We start from the raw sequence: 15,910 nt of genomic DNA, 5'->3' as shown, positions 1-15,910 counted from the left end.
ATAGTACTATTATAAGTTGAAAGATAACAATATAACTGTTCATATTTTTAATGGTAGAATCCCAGTGTGGAAGCAGGCCATTTGCAACATTGAGCGAGCACCAAACCTTCAAAGAGCATCCCACCCAGACCCTACTCTATCCCTGTAACCTGCATTTCCCATGGCTAATCCACAACCCTGGAGAGTATGAGGAATTTAGCAAGCTCAATCCACCTAGTCTCATCTTTGAACTGTGGGAGGAAACAGGAGCACCCAAAGGAAACCCATGCAATAACAGGGAGAACATGCAAACTCAACGTCGCCAGAGGGTGGAATTGAACTTGGATCCCTGGTGCTGTGAGACGGTGCTAACCACTGAGCCACCTTCTGCCCACAATTTGGTTGTCACTAATTTGAGAACTCAAAAATTCAATTCTGCACAGGAAGGATAGAATTTAAATCAGATCAATTTTGATCGCCGCATTCCTAGATTGGAACAAAAATTTCAGTTGGTTTCAATGTTAACCTTGATGGAAAAGCAAAAATATCAAGAATAATCGGTCTTGGGAAGAAGGTGGGTTAGGCACTTTCCAAATAATTGAATATTAAAATGAAACTACACTTCACATTTGTACAGTTCTTCCACTGCACTCTTAAATGATGAAGCATACCTTCAACTAGAGTGCTGACAGCCATGAGGGCATCTTCCTGCACACCTCCGGAGCCAGCAGTGCTCTGGAACATCCTTAGCAGTGATGCCATCACCACATCAGAAATCTGTAGTGCATCCTGATGCTGCACCTTCCGCAATACATTCTAAGGGCAAGACCAGTTTTTTGTAGTAAATCTATAAATTTATTATGAAAACCTAAACATGTTCAGATTCATTCATAATCACTATTTCTGTATAGTGCATGAGCTTGTTAGACATTCTATGCAAGAAAACATCACATAAATCCAACTCAATAACTGCCTCAATTAATGGACATGGATGTTCTACTTAAAAGTTCTACTATTTTTCATATGTTTTTAGCCTGCAGCAGTAAAATAGCTTTAAACTAGAAAGCAGGGGACATCTTGCAGATAATGAAAACATGCTAATAACACACACAGGGAGCCTGACAAAACAGAACAGAGTAGCGCTGTTCAGCACAAAAATCAAGCACAACTGCTCTCACTAGAACATAAAAAAGATGTGAGAGAAAAAAAAACCTACCTGTAGGGTAGCACACAGCAGAGACTGAAGATCATTGTACTGAATTCTGTCTGAGGTACTTTGAATGTGAGACTAGATGGAACAAGGAAAACGTTTGAGGGGATTTCCACAACTTTCATGAAAGCAACAGTATATAAAGAAGGTACATGGGCCATTGTGGCACCTGGAAACAAGATATACAATGTAACATCTTTTGATCTGAAGGAATTTTGCTATTTTCTGAACTGATCTCAAATTTTGGTTCCTTTTAATTGTCTCTTTCAGACTAAGTTGCTGCTGATAAAAGGGAGTGGATGACAATGTTTTGTTGCATCACAACTGCAAGGAACTGGTAGTCTTTTCACATCTGTTACTTTTCATATCTTTTTGCTGCTTATTTGCCATATAGAGGAAAAGCAGAGTTATTACTGAAGTGATCAGTAAATGTGTAGGCCAAATGCTTAACTCCACTATATCCTGTATTTAATCACTTCTCCATTTCTCTGTATACTTTCTATCTACATTAATGCTACATCACTTCATGGCAGCATCTCAACTGCAAAGTACACACTGGTGCCCCAAGTGGCTCAAACACAAAGGCACTTTTTCCAAAGAAACCCCGAAAGAATTGAAGCAATTTTACTAGTTTGGACAGATTAAATTTACCAAAATGCATATCCAGTTTGGGCATTCAGTTAGCATACTGACACTTGGGTCACACTGATGATCGTTATATTGTGGGAAAATGTTTGATGCCCATAGCAAAGAAATAAAACTAAACAAACTGGTCACAAATGTGACGGTCAAAGAGTTTGCATATTCAATTCACTGAAATACTTTCAATATTTCCGCATGTGAGTCAGAATGGCTATTTAAAACCAAATACAACAATATTAAATACCAGGTACCCGTCACATACATAATCTACATACTTCCATTTGCAACACTTGTTGTAGCCTTTCCATGATGACCAGAGTTGTTTTCTGCACTGCTGGGTAGCAGTCCTTGGCGCTGTTCTTGACTATCTCCATCAGTGCCTCATATGCAGCACTCCGCAAGTTATTCTGATGCCCATCAGGCCTAAAAAGACATTTTATTCAACATCAAATTTACATTTTCAGAACTTTTAACCATAGCACTAATTAAGATATTGCATGATTCAACAACCCAAGCAGAAATGACTCATTTAGTTGCACGATATTTGACTGTGAAGACAAATGGGTATCTCAGTTGTAAAACGACGCAACTGTGAAGTATGAGCTATGAACAGCTACATATCAAGAATGAGAAGTGAATATTTGTGGCAAATGCCGTTCTAATGAAATATAGTTCAGCGATAAAAGAAATTGCAAACAAGTTACAAGTTTAATTTTATAGCAGATGCCTAGATTGGCAAGAGCCGACATACATCAAGCAAAGGTGCAAGGTATTTCTCCTACCGGTCAGTAGTTTCTAATAGCTTCTGAACTATCAATTCAAATGATGACGACAAGCAATATGTTGCAGGTTCTTCCTGATCATCTGCCACATCTGCAGCTTCATAAGCAGCTTCTGCTAAACTTGAGAAAGCCTGCAAAAATAGTGATAGCATACTTAGCATTTTTAAGTATAATTAGGATTTACAATTTAATTGCAACAATTGTAACATTCGAATTAATTTTACCAAAATGAAACACAGAAGCAGAGATTATAGAGATCAGTACAAAGAAGAACTACAGGCAGAGAGATAGAAGTGCTCATGGCATTAATTTCCAGTTCAGTCATTAACATTTTTCACCTGGACCTCAAATTCTATATTCACTCAAGTGGTCCCTTAAGCTGCATGGTTACTGAGGTTCTGCACCAATTCGCATGCTAGTTCTGCCAATTCTGGAAGTCACTGCCACACATGGACCTCAGAGGCATGCACAATTGGAAAGAACATGAAAGGATTGCTGCTTCTCACCCCTCTCCCAAGTACTGACCATCTACTTAAAATAGCCATGTGATGATGCTGTGACTTTAAGGTTATTTTGTCCTAGATTTCAGAGAGATATTAAACAAGAGGTAGTGTGCAGTCTGTAAGAAAGCAAACAGCTTGTGAAGTCTTTTTTGCCAAGGGTGTGTTTATGGGATATTACTATTTTGGAACAGTTAAATTATTTTACTACTAAACAGTTATTATTCTTTAAGTACTGCAACAGAGCAATTATTCCAAGTTTCGCTTTGTTTTAACTGTAGTTTTGGAATAAACTGTTTTGCTTATTGTTGAGTAGTTTGACCAATCAAATTGCATCTGGAACACAACACCTTCCAAACGTTGGGTCGAAGTTACTTTCTTAATATATTTTGAGGGGGTCCAGTCTGGTCTTTAGATCATCAGCACTACGTACCCCTATATCAGACCCAGTGGCCATGCTGTATTCATAATCTTGGACTGCACCCTTTAGGATTACAAGGCACCAGAGCAGAGGTTTTAACCTCTAATGTACTTTTCCTTGAAGAAATTACAAGCTATAACAAATATGCAACTTGATATTGCTTCAGGAGTCTGCTCAGGTGCAGAACTTGGAATCCTCTCAAAAATAATTACCGCACTAGGTTGGTGGTGAACTCCAATATGACTGATGTGGACCTATGACCAGTATGGACTACCTTCTGGTAGGTAATAAGAGAATCAAGATATTTTATTCGAAACTTATGCCCTAGCAAGCCATACTTTTCCTTCTCATATGCCCAAAAGGTTATCAGGTCCCAAAGTCCCCACTATCTGCCAGATGTTTCAATAATCCCTCATGGTTAACATTCAAATTTACTGCCAAATGTGACAGCTTTTCAGCTCCGAGCCAAAAGTGCTCCACTTCTAATTTAAATACTCAAAATTTAGTATAACTGTCTGAATTTCTTAACAAAAGTATTTGTAAATATTTTAAAACTTTTTATACACATTAGTTCAAAATGTACAGTGGCATTAGAAAGCAAAAACATCAGAACTTAAAAAGCTCCATGTCCCCCCTTTTATCACTTGGAGGACATTTGTTTGTTGCAGATTCGACAATAAAGGCACCAAGCAGTGAGTCTGAGGTAACTATCAAAAGTCATTAAAGAATCTAAAGGCATTGTCAACTCATTGCTTGATTAGAATTTCTGTTTTAATAAATCACATCAGTATAGGTTAAGAACAAACAAATTAAAAATTCCAGATTGCTGTAATTGCAACAAACTGCTTACCCAACAAACATTAGAAGCCACTCTAGGTTCAACTCCCAGACCTTCAATGAGACATTGCAGTAGAGGAGTCAAGTACATGTCATTGATGGCAGCCTCAGGAAGCAACTCACAAATTCGACCCACTGTCCAAGCTGTAGTATCCCTAACCACCACACTTGGATCCTTCATTAGGTCTATCAATGTAGACATTGCCTGTAATTAGAAATTAGTTTAGAAACAATGATAACTACTAAAATAGTCAAAATGATAGACAATACTTCATTAACCCTACAGTGAAATTACCAGATCTGAGAAAGGATCACCAGACCCAAAACGTTAACTGACTTCTCTTCATAGATGCGGCCAGACCTGCTGAGCTTTTCCAACATTTTGTTTTCGTTAGTGAAATTACAGGACTTGAAACAATTATGTCTGTGACTATTTTAATTGTTTTTGGATTTGCCTAATTCTTGAAAGCTTCAGCATGAATACAAAAATTACAATTCCCTATGGTCTCCAGCACTGCCAACTATCTGGGCACTTCATATCAAGACAAAATTCCTTGCAGGAGTCAGCAACCCATGTTTCAAAAAGGGAAAACAAATCATTTAAACTAAGCTTCACAAGCTAACTGATTTACAATTATAAAAGGAATTCGGTTTTGGTGGCTTGGTTTGCATTTATTGCCCTCCTCTAAAGGATCAAAAGGTCAGGAAAATGACTGACCAAGCATTAAAATCTAAGTTTACTACAGCAGTAATTTAGAAACATAGGCATCTTTCAGATCAACATTTTTTTTTAAGGCAGCTCCTAGCCACATAGCTGAAAGGAGCAGTGCAGGAATATAAAAATCACAGTCTAAGTACATAACCATTTTAAAGAGGTGCTCCAACAAAACATTTACCATTATTCACATTCAAAGTGACATCTGAATGGTTGGAATATTTGGAACACATTGTCTAGTAGCTCCATAAGCAGTGACTGAAACTTTAGATTATGTTTACCTGTACCACTAGTGGTTTCAGTTGATTGGGTTCAGGTCCTTCCAGAATAGAGCCAAATGCCATCACTGCTGCATCTCTGTACCTCCAGTCCGGATTTTTGATATGTTCCTTGATAAATGGAAGTATGTGTGGAACAATGTCATCCTCACAGCACGTTGCCAGCAGCATGAGACAAACACCAGCAGCTTTGCATGGATTCCAGTCATCATCGTCATCGTTTTCATCCTAATAGTGAAAGGGTGAACGATTTAAAATAAAGATACTGCATTCCAGCAATTGTCAAGAATCAACTGACCATATACAAATCAACATTTTATGCTAACTCTGTTTTTCTCAGTGAACATGGGCACAAAAAGGGGAATTTTGGTATTAACTTGTTGATACTAATCAGAAGACTGGAAACAGGGGAGCTGGGGACTAAAAAAATTCTGACTTATGGTTAGACATGCCCCACATTGAAGCTTAAAATCTTAATTTTGTTTTGATCTTAGCTATCTTGTTCTGCATTCAAGCATGTCATCTGTCAGAAGTTACACTCAAAAGGGATGCAGGGTATGGCTTCTTCAGAAGGTACAAGAAAATGGAAATGTATTTCAAAGACTTGTTCAGATACTGAAATTTCACATTTGTCCTAGTTAACACCACACTTAAAAAAACAAAAAAATGTTTTGAACAGTAAAATCTAGAATACATTAGAAACTTTCTAGAATTTAGTTCACCTAGCATACTGTAAATTCAAGTACAGTAACAATACTCCTCACCCCAGTATATTCCCTGTAAAAAGTTCAGAGGCTTTGGCTTATTTAGTGATCAGTTTAAAAATTCTAATTGAAGCTACTTCACAAAATGGATTACTTCTTTTAATGAATATTACTTATTATTTACTATCTATGCTACTTAACTATGATCTACGTGTATTGCTCGCAAGACAACACTTTTCACTGTGCCTTGGTACACGTGACAAAATTATAATGGGGGAGGAAGTCCTAATTGGTGGATTTTTGACAGTCAGATATATTTATGGATATGAACATGCCAAGTTCTAAGAGTTGGATGATACATTATCTGTTACCAAAGTAATAAGGCTTCAAGTCAGATGAATCCACCTACAAATACCTGTCCTTATATTATGATTATACAACTGTAAAAAGTTATATTTTAAAAACAGCAGGTAGGGACAGACTGTTTTGTGGTACAAGATTAATTTATTCCAAAACCAGTGATGATCTGGAGAACATGTCTACAGATAGAACCGTAAAGTCTCAAAGCAGGAACTCAATTTTACCTTACTTGTGTGGAGAGAGAAAAAAAAACTTTTGTGCAGCACTATTCACAACCTCAAAATACCTCCAAGCATTTTACAGGCAATGACATGCAATTAAACAATCAGGCAAGGGAGGCAAATAGACAAGCTTAGCTGTGATCACAAGCATGCTACTTGGAAATAATTTCTATACACAATAGATGTGCAACAGGTATGGCAGGAAAAGCCCCTCTCCCATCATTTATACCCAGAATTATGGCTTTAAGTGAATCGCCTAATCTATTAGATAACAATGAAAACTGCATAATATTTCACCTACCATGAATACAGTACACTACAACAAACAATTGAGGCAGTCATGTGCTTAGAACTTTAGTCTTGACATTATAAATCCACTTATTAACCAAACAGCTTTGGGGGCAGAAAGTTTGCTTGCACTACAAAGTAATTTTCACTTGTTTTGACAAAAACCTCACCTCTAATTGAGAAGGTTCATACATGTTCTTAACATTCAGTAAATACAGCGCTCAGCCTTAAAAGGGACACCAAGTTGTACAAAACTGTACTTTCAGAACAGAAAGAACAATACAGTTCCAGTAATATTACTTCATATTCTCAAATTTGCTTTATGATCAGAAATAACAAGTCAATATTACAGGAACAACTTGTAACCAAAACGCTGTGCTGTTCATCATGAATTCACAACAGCATAAAAAAGATAATTAAAAATCATTGAAGTTGTCACCTTACCTGTTTAGTCAGTGTCTGGGTAAGAATGGGTACTAAGTACTGGAGTGCTCCCTTGGCATAGAATTTGCTGGTGTGCTCAGGTGGTCTTCCCTGTTCTGCAGCCTATAAAGACCAAGTATAAAGTACTTATTAAAATAGAATAATTTAAAAACATTAAGGGGATTTTAGCCTTGCTGGCAAGGCCTTATCCTGTCCTCATCCCTAACTGCCCTTATGAAGGAAACTGCTTTTTTAAACTACTACAGTCTAATCGATGTAGGAAACCTACAACTCTGTTAGAAAAGGAATTCCAAGATTAACCTGGTCAACTAACTACATAACTTTAAACCTAAACTTCAAATATTATTCAAAACTTGGCAAATTAAGTCTCAACCTTGTTTCAATATATCCATCAACTGAACAATTTCAGCGTGGTGCATGTTTTTTCATCACAGACTAATTGCCAACTTTGTGCACACATGGAGCACCATCATACGATATGGTTCTACTGAATTTAAATATATAAACTCCCTACTAGAGCTATTTTACCTCGAGTAAAATGTCAGAATAGATATTGAAAGTTTACACTTGAAGGGCGTCATATAATCTTTTTTAAAAAGTAAAGCTTTCTAGCATTAAGACAAATTCCAAACTGCATTAATCTGGGACTCTCACAGAGTCAGTACTGTAAAGCCCAACAAGCAAAAACAGAACTAAACTACATATACCCATTGACCTGAATTTTTTTTTTAAAACAAAGCTTAAAATATTGCAAAATATATATTTTAAAAAGTATACCTCTGAAGCTTCAATAGCAAGATCCATTTCCTCATCACAAACATTGGACCAGAATTCAATTCCTTGTAGGGCCACTTCATCAATATCACTCTTCATAGCTTCAATGGTAATCTTGAAAGGTTTTACCAACAAAAAGTTACTGTTAAATGTGCACACATTAAATACTATTTGCTCACTGATTTATCACTGACACTAGTAATACAGTCCTTAAAACAGGCCCAAATTAAAATTAATATTAAAATATTCAAATTAATGCTTTGCTAACACTGATGCATGATTATTAAGTGGTCACTCAATGTTCAGAATTACTTTAGCAAGATACTGGTCTTTCATAAAGCCACTCCATTATATTATTTACAACTCTTGTGGAACAGGATGACAAAGTATTGACTTTGCACATCCTACCTGAATGGTGCCACCTCAAATCAAAACTTGTTTATAATTGATTAACTGTATTAAGGCTAAACAATGGTACTAACTTCATTACTTGCACTATATCACTACTTATTGCAGCTTTCCAATGATACAAAATCTAAATCATCTTCTGACAGCAAAGGCATAAATTAAATGCTGTCAGCTTTTTGGGAGACATCTAATTGTTCATTTGGAAAATCTATGATTAGAATACAAATCACCACAGCATAATGATTCAGTCTGCAGGGGGCACGGCGCACTGTGCCATCAGAATCGAAACTAGCAACAGAACAAGTAATTTGCTTAGAATGAAATTTTTCAGTAGCATGTCAAGTTAATTCACTACTGCACTATGCTTCATAATTGTGAAAGGCAGCGGTGTAGCATCTTAGTTTGTTGAAGATCCACTTATTAAAACCTTCATTAACCTTAGCATCTGCATCCAATCTAAGAGTAGGCTCTTTTATAGTTTAGCTACAGAACTAAATTTTTAAACATCAAGATCTCAAACAGCAATGAGATTGATGCAATTTCTGGCAGTATGAGGCTGACAAGGTCACTCCTTTCATAGAATCCCTACAGTGGATGGAAACAGAACCTTTGGCCCACGTCCACACTGACGCTCCATAGAATACCCATTCCCTTACCCTATTGTCCTATATTTACCCCGACTAATGCATCTAACCTACACATCCCTGAACACTATGGGCCATTTAGAATGGCCAATTCACCTAACCTGCACATTTCTGGATTGTGGAAGGAAACCCACACAGACCGGGGGAGAATGTACATATTCCACACAGACAATTACCCGAGATGGGATTCGAACTCTGGTCACTAACATTGTGAGGCAGCAGTACTTTACTTTCTTCATTTGCGCATAAGTGTGTAAAGCAAATCTCAGTTAATAGCTTAGCTCAAAAAGATAGCATTTCCAACAATATTGTACTTCCTCAGTACTGGATTAAGTCACATGCTCTAATCTCCAAATTGTGTCTTGTATCCACAATTTTCTAAATACCATAGGGCTGAAAGTGAGACTTAACCATATCAAATTACAGAAAGCATCTACCCAAATCAGTCTTCTCAAAAGTTTCAAATTCTAACCTGTACGTAAAAGATTTACACTAGTAATTGATTTGGATGTTTATACGTAGTATGAAGATTCATTTTTCTACAAATCCTCATGTCCCCTAAATAGGGCAATAGAGTAGATACAAACAAATTATGCTTACAGCGAAAAGAGCAGGACCCATGTAGGTTTCCATATATTGGTAGTAAAGGGACATAATCTTCACCAAGTTTTGCAAGGCAGCAACTCGGACCTATTAGGTTGAAACAATCGTTCAATTAAAAGTGATGGTAAATTTCATGTGAATGTTTTTAGTTTAGGGAATTTAATGCTACTTACTCTTGTATCAGGACACTGGGTTGCTTCACAGACTACTTGCATAATAAAGTGCCTTTCAGACTGCAAAGAAATAAAAGTGTATACAGAGATGCATTAAAATTTATCACTACCCCTTATCAATGAATATTTAGCAATACTTATGCAGACAACCAGGAAAGGACATTGTTATATAGTGGGCTCCAGAGAGTATGGCAGTCCACTGAATTTTCTCAAAGCCATTGGCAAATCTGCCTTGATTTGTTCTTGAACTTTTGTTTGCAAACTAACACCAAACAGTGTAAAATCTAGTAATGTTGTCACTAAACAGCAAACTACTTGGTGATCACTGAAGGAATTCTATTGAGTAGGGTCAACTCGTAGGCAGCACAGTATGTTTGGTACTTTGAATGTTTAGAACTTTGAGGCAATTCTATTCAGTTGAGAACATTTACTCTTTATTAAGCTTTTTCTCCATTTGGAAAGTACATTAACACTGCATTTAAATTAATTTTCAGTTGAGGTACCAAACGATCAGAAAGATGGGTTTTACAGTATGAAACAAACACTACATTTTCAATAGCAGAACATTTCACTAGAAGCATGGTCAACAAGTCTCAGTTTTAATTTCATGGTTTCATCAGGTGCATTGCAGCGTGGTGCATGATTTCTCATCATGGACTTTTGACCAAATAATTATAATGCTAAGCTGACTAATTTTTTGGGAAGGAGCGAGGAGGAGGAGGAGGAGAAGGAGAAGAGAGGGGGGAGAAGAGAAAGAGGAGAAAGAAATAGGAAGATAGAGGAGAACACCAATACACCTACATTCCTAAATATTGCTTTGTCACACAGAATTTGATTGGCTTGCTTTGACGTCTTCTGCCAGGTTGCATCCAGATAGAGGAATCTCTCAAGACAATGTTAAATGGTAATACAAAGGCATGGTAGATTACCTCTTTGTCAAAATTAGCTTTGGTGAATTCCAATGAGTTCAACAGTGCATTTGTTGCAGCCAACTTCACGTTGTTACTGGGCTCCTCCTTCCGCATTCCTTGAATAATTGCAGTCAGGATTTCATTTGATTTGTCCTGTAGTTGCTCAGGGTCCTTCAAAAGGCATAAGTGTTATTCAGCTTTTGCACTTTCCTCTTCACTTTCTGACCCTTGCTAGACAAATTCTTTAAAGATTATATAATGCCAAGTTCTAAAGGCAGAATCACAAGCATCAGTGATTATTTGAAGAAGTTCAGCTTTTTTCCCCAATTTTCACTAAGTCAGCTCACTAGTTTTAAACTGTTCGCAATTTTAATCTAAGAATGTTCAGTTCACCTTCAAACTTGCATTAAATGAAATTAATTTTCAAATGCCAAGTTCCCTCATGTAACTTGGGAGACAATCAGCTGTTGGGAATTCAGAAAATCCACCAGTCTAAAAACCTCGAGAAATAATAACCTCTTTGCATCAGATGAAAGTGTAAATGGGCACACAAAATATCAAGCTACCATCTGAGCAAAATTAAGTCAGCCCAGAGATTGGAAGTTCTACCCAGTATGACTCCTTCCTTTTCTAACAGGTAAAGATATGCAATTCATGCAAGGTTATTAGGCTTGACGAGCAAAGAAAATCACGTACTATCATAATACATAAGTCAGCCAATCCTTAGCTACACTCAAACGCTTCATAGTGGATATGCCTTTGTAGATAGAATATTCCTAAACAATATTTCGGTATCATCAGTATTCAGGAACAGATTGATAATCCAAACCAACATTCAATATTCAAATTAAATCTACAGCTCCTTTTATTTTGTAGGGCTACATGCATTGATGGCAAATAAGTTGCAGACAATATCTTTGGAACAACCTCAAATTCATAATTGATAATTGGTTGAGAGGAATATTAACAAACATGAAGCTGCATCCACCACTATATGAAGCCATACAAACTGCTGGCCTTTGAATCTTCCTTCACAACAGAATTATCCAAACCAAGCTGAAATTCAAATGCAATCAAGTGCATTGCTGCTGAATGCATACTTGCACAATACAAGCTAGCCCATATTATACGGCAAGTACATATACATTTAAGTAGTAAAATTGACATCAGCATCAATTCTTCAGTGTGAATTGCAATTGATGGAAAAATGAAATAAATGGGAATTTAAGTATGCAGTGCTAGGCAGGCTCTCAGATCAATATGCAATTCACAAGCAACAGTGGCATTCACAATTCAAAATGAAAGTTAATACTCAATGACAGTTGTAAAAAGTCATTGGTTGTAAAGACGAAAGCAAGCTTAACTGCATCAATACTGTATTTTGGAGGATAACGAAGAAAATACTCACTATATCCTGGCATATATAACCAATAGCTTCCAAAGTAGCCTCTTTCATATGTTCAGTGCTATTGGGGTTTGTAACATTTGCAACCAAGTGAGGAATGAGCTCAGGCCATTGAACAACAGGGATCTCTGCACATGCAATTCCTGCAACGCATTGGGATGCTGAGCTGGGCCTGTAGGTCTCTGTGCCCAGAGTTTGCAGGACCTGTGGGAGAAGTTAAAATTTAAAACAAGATCTTTCTTCAAAGATAAGCAACAGTATTTGCAACAATTCCATCACAAAAAAATCGTGAAGCTAAAAGATCAGGTCTGTAGCGACATAATTAGGTTAGAATAGATTAAGCTTCAAACTGGCCACTTTATAGATATGTAAAACAAACAGATGCAGGAAAGAAAAATACTTCCACCAGTAAAGAAAGCAATTCAGATCAGAGGAAACTTTGAAATATATTATTTGTACCAGAATGATATGAATGGTTGATTCCCAAGAGCCTACTAAAATATACGCATACTATGTAGGTCAGATCTTGCACCACATTGCAATTTTTAACTTCTAATTTCAAAATTGCAAAACACCAGGTTATAGTCCAACAGGTTTATTTGGAAGCACTAGCTTTCATGGCACTGCCTTTTCATTAACCACCTGATGAAGAGGCAGCACCTCAAAAGCTAGTGCTTCCAAATAAACCTGTTGGACTATAACCTGGTGTTGTGATTTGTTCACCCCAGTCCAAGATTTGGAGGTGCCAGTGAAGTTAGAAAACAGACATCACAAACTGAACTTGGGCTCTTAATCTATTATTGTAATAGCACTGTTTTAAACAGTTCATTGTTTTTACAGCAGACACCAGAAATAAATAGCAAAGACCAACTGTTTTGGTTCATATTATGGTATTGAAGCTAAAACCTGTATTTAGCAAAGTCATCACAGGTGCGCATATCAAAATCAAAAAAATGAAAAGATCAAGTTCAAGGTTTGTGCGAAGATTTGTAGCTCGGGTGCTCGTTGTTGTGGTTCTGTTTGCCGAGCTGGAAGTTTTTGTTGCAAACATTTCGTCCCCTGGCTAGGCGACATCATCAGTGCTCTGGAGCCTCCTGCGAAGCGCTTCTTTGGTGTTTCTTCCGGTATTTATAGTGGTCTGTCCTTGCCGCTTCCGGGTATCAGTTTCAGCTGTCCGCTGTAGTGGTTGGTATATTGGGTCCAGGTCGATGTGTTCGTTGATGGAGTTTGTGGATGAATGCCATGCCTCTAGGAATTCCCTGGCTGTTCTGTCTGGCTTGCCCTATGATAGTAGTGTTTTCCCAGTCGAATTCATGTTGCTTGATACAATATATGAACATCAACTAGCCACGAAACGACACGACCAGCTATCCCTAGTAGCCACACACGCAGACAACAAGCAACATGAATTCGACTGGGAAAACACTATCATAGGGCAAGCCAGACAGAGAACAGCCAGGGAATTCCTAGAGGCATGGCATTCATCCACAAACTCCATTGACAGACACATAGACTTGGACCCCATATACAAACCACTACAGCTGAAACTGACACCCGGAAACGGCAAGAAGATCCATCAACAGACACATCAACCTGGACCCCACATACAAAAGTTTTTGTTGCAAGCGTTTCGTCCCCTGGCTAGGCGACATCATCAGAAACTCCATCAACAAACATATCGACCTGGACCCAATATACCAACCACTACAGCGGACAGCTGAAACTGACACCCGGAAGCGGCAAGGACAGACCACTATAAATACCGGAAGAAACATCAAAGAAGCGCTTCGCAGGAGGCTCCAGAGCACTGATGATGTCTCCTAGCCAGGGGGCGAAACGTTTGAACAAAAACTTCCAGCTCGGCGAACAGAACCACAACAGAAAAGATCAAGTCATCAATAAGAATTGAAAATTTACACTTCAGACATTATCTTATTTCAGAAGAGACACTATGGCGTTTTGTTAAACAATAAACAGAAGGAAGCATGAAAGTACAAGCAAATTAGTTTCTCTCGGTTATGTATTCATGCATAATATTGGGATATTTTTGATCAGTATCACAGCCAGTGCACATGCAAAATAAAAAAAAGGTTAAGATGGCATTAAACAGACATTTTCTGAATTGTACGAACAGATTTACATAATGGATTTGCCATTGTTGCAAACAGGTCTGAATAGTTCTTACATAGATAAATCTTCCAGTGAGTTTGCAATCTTACATTAGTAGTATGTGTACACTGAGTTATACAACTCAATATTATACGAACATACTCAAATATTCATTAATGCACTAATAAATAACTTTGTCACAACATCAAAATTTGGGACTTGAAAATAAAGTGACCAAAGGGAGTTTAACTTGCAAGAAACATTAATACACAATAATCCGTCCAGGTGTGATGCACCATATCTTCACTAATACTTTCCTTGGACCTCCTATTCCATTATCCTTCAGCAATTATTTCCTATTCTAGTTGTTGAGAAAATGCCCTGTGTCTTGATGACGGTAGGGGGTCATTGGTTTGGAGCATGCTATATAGGGAACCTTGGTAAATTTCTGCAATTCACATTTAAATGGTACACATGGCTAGTTCTGAGTTCGTGTGGACCGAGTGAAAATGGTGCCAATCAAGCAAGCTACTTTGGTGTAAAGTTTAAGTGTTAGTGGAGCTGCATGCATTCAAGAACAGGCAGTATTCCATCACACTCCTCACTTGTGCCTTGTAGATGGTGGGAAGGCTTTGGGGAGCCAGGCAACAAATTAGTTGCTGCAAGATCTCTAGCCTCTGATCGGTTCTTGTCTCAAGTATAAGGTCAGTCCAGTTCATTTTCTGATCCTTGAACCCGCATTCATTAGCTTTCAGAGGATCTAGACAATTCAATTCAGAATATTCCAACACTACAAGACCGCTAGATGCATGGAGTTTGGTTGGGGAACCTGGAATCAGAGGTCACAGTCTCTTGACTAGGGTGGTCAACTTAGCAAAGAGATTAGATTAGATTATTTACAGTATGGAAACAGGCCCTTCAGCCCAACAAGTCCACAGCGATCCTCCCAGAGTAATCAACCCTGACTCATTCCCCCTGACTAAGGCACCCAACACTATGGCCAATTCTTCTGACCTGCACATCTTTGGACTGTTGGAGTAAACCGGAGTACCCAGAGGAAACCCACACAGACACGGGGAAAATGTGCAAACTCCACACAGACACGGGGAAAATGTGCAAACTCCACACAGACAGTTGCCAGAGGTGGGAATTGAAACTGGGTCCCTGGTGCTGTGAGGCAGCAGTGCTAACCACTGAGCCACTGAGAGTGAGCAAGCATTTCTTCAAAGCACGTACTTTCCTACTACAAGGACAGGTCATTGAGCAAACGTAAGAGTTAGACACATTTTTGATATGAAAAACACTAAAAGGCATGTAGAGAAATGCATGAGATACAGATCAGCTATGATCATACTGAATGACAGAGCAACCTGGAAGGATCACATGGCCTGCTCCTAATCTTCCATTATGATTGTACTATGTTCAGCAACAAGTATAAGTGAACACACCCCACTTTTGCCTTTATGGAACAAAGATGATTCACAAAGCATTTGAAAATGGTT

General features: G+C 37.9%; 1 protein-coding gene across 1 annotated transcript in view; it reads right to left on the bottom strand.

The window, feature by feature from the left end:
* kpnb1 (karyopherin (importin) beta 1) overlaps positions 1–15,910 on the bottom strand; it is a 41,114-nt gene that overhangs the window by 15,449 nt on the left and 9,755 nt on the right. Inside the window, exons 4-15 of the mRNA XM_060848669.1 lie at positions 12,303–12,503; positions 10,913–11,065; positions 9,984–10,043; positions 9,808–9,897; positions 8,159–8,269; positions 7,382–7,483; positions 5,368–5,592; positions 4,385–4,576; positions 2,614–2,744; positions 2,107–2,254; positions 1,196–1,267; positions 651–795 (exon numbers count right to left, since the gene is read on the bottom strand). Of these exons, the coding sequence (XP_060704652.1) occupies positions 651–795; positions 1,196–1,267; positions 2,107–2,254; positions 2,614–2,744; positions 4,385–4,576; positions 5,368–5,592; positions 7,382–7,483; positions 8,159–8,269; positions 9,808–9,897; positions 9,984–10,043; positions 10,913–11,065; positions 12,303–12,503 (1,630 nt within the window). The remainder of the gene's footprint in view (positions 1–650; positions 796–1,195; positions 1,268–2,106; positions 2,255–2,613; positions 2,745–4,384; positions 4,577–5,367; positions 5,593–7,381; positions 7,484–8,158; positions 8,270–9,807; positions 9,898–9,983; positions 10,044–10,912; positions 11,066–12,302; positions 12,504–15,910) is intronic.

The sequence above is a fragment of the Hemiscyllium ocellatum genome, chromosome 32, assembly GCF_020745735.1.
Source record: "Hemiscyllium ocellatum isolate sHemOce1 chromosome 32, sHemOce1.pat.X.cur, whole genome shotgun sequence".
NCBI classification, from domain to species: Eukaryota; Metazoa; Chordata; class Chondrichthyes; order Orectolobiformes; family Hemiscylliidae; genus Hemiscyllium; species Hemiscyllium ocellatum.
The sequence above is the reverse complement of the archived record's forward strand: the minus strand, read 5'-3'. Positions and strand labels throughout refer to the sequence as shown.